Consider the following 8,702-nt stretch of genomic DNA (forward strand, 5'->3'; position numbering starts at 1 on the left):
GGGCTGTAATACCCACCAGCACATGCAAAGCTGGGGCTGAGTACAGACCATGCCAAGCAGGGCCATGGCTCCCTCCGGCATGTACATGAATCATGGCTGGGAGAAGGCCTATTGGGGAACTTGGAGAACTCCCCCTGCTTAGCCACAGCTCCCACTGGGGAGCCCAAGAGCTGGGGCAAGGGTTGGGTCAGGCCAGGCAAGCTGCAGCACTAGTCTGCATGTGTATGGACCGGTTTTGAGGGGCAGGCCAGGATAAGTCAAGTCTTAGCACTCAGTGGCACCCACAAGAGTCAGAACAAGGTGTTGGCCAAGTTCGGCTGAGCTAGGCTGCAACACCCACCAGCAACAGCTGAAGCTGGGTGGGCACAGGGCATGCCAGGCTGAGTTGAAATACCTATCAACACACAGATCCAGGACTGGGTGTGGGCAAGGTAAGTAAACGTGTATATACATATATTCACTAGACAAACTGTATAATGGAGACCAACATACTGAGACATGAAGATGTATTCCAGAATGCATCTCTACTCCTGAATGAAATGCAGACTTCCAATAAGACTGCTAAATATATCTTGACAATAGGATGCTGGACTTTCCATCACTGTTTATATCTACACTATCATGACATACTTTAATTGCAGAATGATGGACTTACGACGGTTACTGAAGGACTATATTGCTATAATAATACAGGGGAGAAAGCGGAAGGGAGGGGGAACAGGAAGGGTGAAATTGGAAATCTCTGAGCCTATAGATGCATATCATGACAAGATTAAATAAGTTAATTTTTTTAAATAAGGAATTTAAAAAAATCATTCCTCTAAGCTTCTAATGCAAGAAATTTAAGAAAAGTGGGTACGGGAAGAATTAAATACAAAGAAAACAAAATGAGAAAAATCAATAAGGGCAGAAAAAAAACTAGAAAGCAAACAAATAAAAGACCAAATCAATACAATAATTATCTGAATCTTTGGAAAATATCCATAAAATTAAAACATTCCACAGTGGGGCCCAGCGCAGTGGCCTAGCGGCTAAAGTCCTTGCCTTAAAAGTGCTGGGATCCCATATGGATGCCGGTTCTAATCCCGGCAGCCCCGTTTCCCATCCAGCTCCCTGCCTGTGGCCTGGGAAAACATTCGAGGACGGCCCAGAGCCTTGGGATTTGGAATAAAAAGAAATCAATCTTTTTAAAAAAATCCACAGTGGTAAAGTAAAAAGAGAAGACATGAATAATAAATATTAGGAATGACCCCCAGCTGTTGGCAGTGGCCCAGCTTGCCTTGTACCTGGGCAGGTGTTACACTGCTGGGAGAAAAGCAGCTCATAGCTGGTGGGCATCCTGACCTGGTTAATGCCAAACCTGTGCTAACCACACCAGTGTGCCAGCATAGTGGCCTAGCCTATTCTATTTCTTTTTCCTAAGGATATGTTGGGTGGTGGAGAGGTGACCAGGTTTGTGATCCCTGGGGGTGGGGGTTCCAGGGGAACCCAGGTCACCTGGTCTGGGTCATTATGCCTGTTGGTGCAATGAGTACCTGGTCTGTGAGCCATGGGAGCAGGGAGTCTAGTAGGGTCTGGATTGGGCAGCCTGGGGTGCCAATGGCACCAGGAGAAGTCCATTGGCTGCCTAGCAGAACTCTTTACTGAGCTTAGGGAGTCTGGGGGATGGCAGAGTTGGGGCATGCAGGTACATTAGGACCCACATCCAGGACTGGTGATCTGACTGTGGAGTGCATGTGTCACTACTGGGCCTCCTCATTGGAAAAGACAGAGCAGTGGACGGCAGGGACAGATGCCCATGGAGGATATGGCAGCCCATTGGAGCCTGCAGGGGACATCTAGTACAATAGCAGAGGAAGGAGGGCGGAATAAATTGGACAACTACCCCAGCCCAGTGATGACAGCAAGTATCTGGGCAAATGGGAGACTCTACGGTGGAGAATGTCAACCAGTAGACGTTGGTAGGATTTCCTAATCCTTGGATCAGCGAGATTGACAGCATTTCAGAACTATTAAAACCACTTAAGCAGAACCCTTGCAACATGCCCATATCATGAACCCTGGGTTAACATAGCCATTCCCAATCGCTGGGTACTGGGGTGACTGGGTGTGACTTCTCCCCTTATGTTACCTTTTCCCCAAATACAGGAAAAAGAAAAAGAAAATTTGGAAATAATGGCCTCACCCACTTCCCCTAACCTTCCCACCCTGATCAACTATGTAAACATCATCAGAAATAAAAATGAAAAAAACCACACAAATATTAAAAATGAAAGAGGAATCTTCACAACAGACGCTCTAGCTATTGAAGGACAGTAATGAAATATTGCACTTGCTATACAAGTAAATTAGATAAGCTACACAGAAACATAAAAAATAATTGAAAGACCAATGTTCAGGAAATGAAATTGGAATAGTTTCATATCTGTGAAAGAAATTGAATTATTCGACTGTATAAATATAATGAACATAGAGATGATCTGTTAAAATAGATCAACCTAATTCCTTATACTGAATATAGATTACAGTAAATTTCTTTGAAAAATTTGAATATTCTACTGGGTGCTTCCTTAATCTATAGTACTCTAAACAAAATGGTATTCATAGCTGAAATCCTTACAATTCATTTACATGAAAATGTGACTAGATTACATTAAATGCATTAATTTTTCAAGCTAGGGGAAAAGGAGCAAGTGCAAGTCTGAGTAAGAAGAATAAATAACAAAAATCAAAGTAAAACAAAAAAAAAAAAGAAAGAAAAACAATAAAGAAAATCGATGAACCCCAAAGCTCATTCTTTGAGAAAATTCAGAAAACTGACAGACCTCTATTTAGATGGCTCAAAACCAGATACAATACAAATGACCAATATTAAGAATGATAATAACATTGGCAACAAATCTGTTAGTATTAAAAGTTCCATAAGATAATACTGTTAACATGTTTATACATGAAGTCCACAAATTCCTTCAATGACAATCTACAACACAGGGACAGTTAGTTGGCCTACCCACATCCCATATTAGGATGCCTGATTCTGATTCCAACTTCCTGCTTCCTGCCAGTGCACACCCCGGGAGGCAGCAGGCAGTGGATGTCTCCAAGGATTGGGTCCTGGATTACTAACTTATCATCTCTTGACTTTGGCCCAGCCCAGTTCCTGGCTATTGAGGCATCTGAAAAATGGGCCAACAGATGAAAGTAATGTCTGTTTCACTCTACGTCTTGCATTTAAACAAAGAAGAAAAAGACATTTAATTTATAATTAAAACTTTTGTGTAAAGGTCACTTAAGTAACAGAGAGCTAACTGGGGAATTCCACCAAATATTTAATACAGAAACAAAGCCAATATTTACAAATTCTTCCAGAAAAATTGAAGCTAAATTAAAATAAATCTTTTCAAAAATGGACTGAGCAGGCCTGGTGGGGTTTATTGGGGAATTTCCTTGGCTAGGCTGTGGCACACAGTGGAATGCATGAAGTCTGGGTCTGTGGCTGGCTGGGCTGGGATGGGCTAGGCTGCAGTACCCATCAGTTCACATGACAGATGGGGCTGGGGCAGAACCGATCAGGCAGATGCATCCACCATGGTGAGAATTGACTGGTGCAGGTGATGGATCAAACCTCACCCTGCACTGGCTGGTGCATACAAGAGTCAAGTGTGAGGTGACCCCATGTGAAGATTCTTGGGGTACTCCCCAGCTAGATGACTGCACTCAAACTGTGGCCACAGAGAAAATCACAAGATATGTGGCCTGATTTTGGAGTGCTTGGGTTGGGACTGGACCTTCTCAATTGCTGATGTCTGTGCAGTGGTCAGCATGCCCAAGATACACACAGGGACAAATTGCCAGCTCATCCAGGTCAGCAGAGGACGTCGAGGTTCCTTATCAGGGAATGAAGAGAAGAGCAGGTTGGACCACTCCCTTAGCCAAGCTTTGCAACATGTTCCTGGGCCTGTGGATGCACTAAAGTGGACTTGGATTTTTTTCTTTTTTATAGATTTATTTATTTTTATTGGAAAGCCAGATATACAGAGAGTTGTGACACAGAGAGGAAGATCTTCCATCTGCTTATTCCCTCTCCAAGGTGCCGCAATGGCTGGTGTTGAGCCCATCCCAAGCCAGGAGCCTAGAGCTTCTTTTGGGTCTCCCACACAGGTGCAGGGTCCCAAGACTTTGGGTTGTCCTCACCTGCTTTCCCAGGCCACAGGCAGGGAGCTGGATGAGAAGTGGGGCTGGAATTAGAACTGGCACCCAATGGGGATCCCAGCACATACAAGGCGAGGACTTTAGTCACTAGGCTATCGCGCCAGGTCTGGAGTTGGATTTTTTCAACCCTGGTGCAACAAAGCCAACAATGTCTCAGAACTATCAAATCACTCATGTAACACCCACTGGATACGCTCCCCACATCAAAGTCCCAGGCCAGACCCGCAGGACACTCTCCCCACATTGTAGTTTCTAAGTCATCGTCAAAAACTATCCCCTATTCCTGGTTGCTGATGTAGTTTGACAGCAAGGAGTGGCCCCTCCACCTCCCTCCCTATAGACAAGGACAAAGAAATGGAGACTTTTGTCCTTCCCACCTTCCCCCATAACTCAACCCTCCCCAACCCTAATTGGAGAGCCACATGGGCATGAGTTCCTTTCAACTATGTAAGCAATGTAAATAAATACATAAATAAGGTAGTAATTACGGGAAGCCCATAATGATAAAAAGCATTAAATCTCTAGGCTTTCTGATCAGAGCTAACTCTTTTATTGTAGATTTTAATACCGAAGCAAAGATGAAAAAGTCCTCTTAAAAACATTTCAAGAATTATACCTACAATCTAAATAAAACCAGAAATATTTCAAAGCTCAACAGTTACAATATTTTTCTCTATTACATGGTGAAAAATTAAATCAGGTTTCAAAAATAAATATGACTCTGCAGTTGTCGAATGCAATTTCCTCTTGAGAAAGCTGCAATTAACACAATATTATGAAAATGCAAAAGAGGCTGTTAGAACTTACACGTTTAGACATATTTTCTGAAAATTTTGCCAAGTTTTCTCTTAAACATGTGACAATGTCTTCGTAAATCGCTCCTTTTCTTTCATAATTAATTTCATCTTCATCATTTGTTTTGCCCTTTGGGAGAAACAGATGCCATGATTAACAACAAAGTGAAAAGCACACAGATCTTCTTTTTGCTTTGGCTTTTCTTCGGGACTCCTGCAGTGGCCCGTGTCCATGCATGCGCAGGCCAAACCCTTCCCCTCCAGCTTCCTGCTGTCCACTCACTCACTCTGTCCTTCTCTCTTTCAGAAAGCACTTGCTGAGACGCTCCTCCAGCTATTCAGCAAACAGTGGGAGTTTCCTTCTTCCTGCTCCCCTCTCTATGAAATGCACTATGACTTCAAAAGGCTGACCTGATGAAGTCACAGAAGGCCTTTGTCCCTGCAGGGTTCATGCTCACTAAGGCTGGGTCACCTCAGTATGACCATCCCTCCCCACTCCAATCCCTTCCTTCTTGTCTCTTTCTTTGGCTTGTTCTGCAGGCTAATTATCCTTAACTTAGTATGTATCTATGTCATACCGTGGTATAGATAAACACGCAAATGTATTACAAAAAGATCATATACAATGAAATAAAAGATAAGTTTCTTTTGGTGCAAAATCTGAAATTCAAGCACCATTTCTTCATTATACACATTTTTCATAAACTTCGAGCACACCTCATGCATGGATTTCAAATTGTTTTGCACCAAAACATGAGCTTAAAAAATATATTTTATGTATGTGAAAGGCAGAGAGAAATAGAGGCGCAGAGAGAGAGAGAGAGAGAGAGAGAGAGAGAGAGAGAAAGTCAAACTGAGAGAGCTTGCATCCACATCTTCATTCCCCAGATGGGCCAAGCTGAAGTTGGGAACACACGACAGGTCTCCAGGGCAGGTGGCAGAAACTCCACAGCGTGGGCCATTGAGCAGCCTCCTCCCTCCCCCAACACACACCCCAAGCAGCCATAGCGTACAGGAGCAGAAACTTGAAAATAGTCACTCAAATATGTGCCATAGGCCTTACCAACATCACTGTAACTGCTCCACCCAGTACCCACCTGTAAACGTAACATTATAATACCATTGTTCCACAAACCATTTGAAACCATTAAAACTCTAGGGAGTGTGCATGCATCTATATTTTTTGTATATTTAACATATATGTACATAAATTGCAGTGTGTTTTTAGGATTTGCTCAATGAAAGTGTTTATTGCCCTTTTATTTCTAAAACTGAGAGGAATATCTAGGTGTTTTTATACCTACATAGACATTTGTACAAGAATCAATAGCCTTTGCTAGAAACAGAGTCTTCATACATGCCTGAAATATCAAAGAAAATCATTCTTTCTGATACTTTTCATTTTTCTAATTAAAGAGTGCATTCTTTTAAAATATGAAAGCAAACCAAAGGAAAAAAACCCTCATATATGCAAAAATCAGTGAAATATAATGCCACTAAGAAAAGCATGAGAAGTACGTCATAAGAGACAGCAACAGGCAACTAGCATTTTTATCTCAACTCAAATCAAGGATTAAGACACTGAGGGCACAACAGCATAGAGAAGGAAGCTGCTCTAGCTAGGCGTTGCATTGTGATACATTGTGACGTTGCATTGGATTGGGGAACTATCAGCAGAAAGTTCAAAACCAACAATCTGGGGCCCAGTGCAGTAGTCTAGTGGCTATAGTCCTTCGGTTACACATGCCAGGATTCCAGGTTTGTGTCCTGGCTGCTCCATTTCCCATCCAGCTCCCTGCTTGTGGCCTGGGACAGTAGTTGAGGACAGCCCCAAGCCTTGAGACCCTGCACCTGCATGGGAGACCCAGAGGAAGCTCCTGGCTCTAGGCTTCTGATCGCCTCAGCTCAGGCCACTGCGGCTACTTGGGAAGTGAATCAACAGATAGAGGATCTTTCTTTCTGTATGTCCTCCCCTCCATAAATCTGCCAAAAAACAGGTTGCAAGAGGAAGAAGGCACATGGGTGTTCCTGTTTGCCTGCTGCTCTGTAAGAATCATCCCAGTAGTGGATTCCCTGGTGCTGAAACTACTTTCAACATCAACAGTCGATTTTAGTTTTCAGGTATTTTTTCCTCTGTATAATCTTAGACTCAACTCTTCACATCCCCTCAGAAAATGGAATAGGCCAGTGCTCCATTTTCAAAGATTCTGATACCTGGTCTAAGCTCCTGAGGCCCCAGCACTCGCCGGCCCCCTCCCCAGAGAGCTGAATCCCAGCTCCGCAGCGGTGTAACTGTTCCTGTTCCCCATTCAGCCTTCCTCCAACTTGCACATGAATTCTGCAGCTGCTATTTTTCTGTTACCTCTGGGTTCCTTTCTTGCCTTTTCTTCTCTTTAATGCCTGCATAAGACTCGATTAAAGATGAGTGGGTCATTCCAAAGCACCTTTCTTAAAAGACAAGTTTAATGATCACAACAATGAAATTGACTAATTCAATTTTGGATTTGCTTGGAAAATGCACACCTTTTATAACCCATCAAACAGTGTCTCGCCACCTGGGGGATTCGACACCTGCTCCACGCCAGCGTTCATGCATGTCTAGCTAATCACCTGTCAACTGGCTCAGTTATTTATTCAACAACTACTTACACCATTTAAAAACACTCCTTCCAGACTACACGTAACGCACAAAGTCTCCACATCATGAGGTTTCCCCAGGATAGAACACATTTCCCCATGAATTTGTCTCCGAGGTGGGGCTTGACAGCCATTTGAAAATTCATAATCTGAAACCAATGGTCAAGAAATTAATAGGAACTTCTGCACCACAGTTTTGCAAAACCATGCTGGCTTCCACAAAACAAATACTATTGAAATTCTAAAGTTTCATTTCCTAGGTATCCAGTTCTAAATGTAGCCATTCAGTTCATGTCAAAAATAAAATTATGAAAATGTGGTACAAACTGAACTTGAAGAGACATAAGCCTAAAGTGAATTCAATGGATTCCAAAACTGTTTTGCGCTCCTTTTCCTGAAAACAGTTTGAGAAGCCTTCTTCATAGGCCATGGATTTAAACGTATGTCTCTGGAATCAATGTGTAACAATTCAGTGTAAATACATCAAAAACAGAATCTACAGAAGACACACGAGCATCCCACTGTTTAAGAAAGAATTTTTGGTAATTAAAATTTCAACACGGTCATGGTATACTTTTTTAACAACACTGTCAAGATATCAAGGAAGCAGTGATTCGTGTTAAATTAACATTAAACATAAGTTAAAAGTTAACCTCATCTCCTAATAATAATATTAAAGTGTTATCTTGGTATTTAAAAGTTTTGAACTATGCAAAATCTTATATGATATGTGCCTTATAACTCAGTAATTCATGCAATAGTCTTAACAGTCTTTGAAAACAGGCTGCTTAATTTGTTCAGAATTGGAATGGAGCTCTGTTATAGTCTTAGCATTCTTCAATTAAGTTTTAGAAGTATGATAAGAAATAAATCAATCCCAAAAGGAAAAATTACATATGTTCTCACTGATATAAGGCAGCCTTCATGTGAATTGTAAGATCAATAACGCTTTCCATACTGTTTTCACTGCAATTCATGGGTTTTTATTTTTTATTTTTATTTTTGTTTCTTCCAAATACTTTTTTTTTTTTATCAAATTCTCCACTCACCCATAGATCA

General features: G+C 42.0%; 1 protein-coding gene across 1 annotated transcript in view; it reads right to left on the reverse strand.

Annotated features, from left to right (window-relative positions):
* Positions 1-5,393, reverse strand: part of LOC101531770 (outer dynein arm-docking complex subunit 2-like) — a 36,818-nt gene extending 31,425 nt beyond the window's left edge. The window contains exons 1-2 of the mRNA XM_058655361.1: positions 5,294-5,393; positions 5,020-5,136 (exon numbers count right to left, since the gene is read on the reverse strand). Coding sequence (XP_058511344.1) covers positions 5,020-5,031 — 12 coding nt within the window. The 5' untranslated portion in view covers positions 5,032-5,136; positions 5,294-5,393. The remainder of the gene's footprint in view (positions 1-5,019; positions 5,137-5,293) is intronic.
* Positions 5,394-8,702: the final 3,309 nt, after the last annotated feature.

Source organism: Ochotona princeps, chromosome 26 (assembly GCF_030435755.1).
Source record: "Ochotona princeps isolate mOchPri1 chromosome 26, mOchPri1.hap1, whole genome shotgun sequence".
In the NCBI taxonomy this organism is placed as follows: Eukaryota; Metazoa; Chordata; class Mammalia; order Lagomorpha; family Ochotonidae; genus Ochotona; species Ochotona princeps.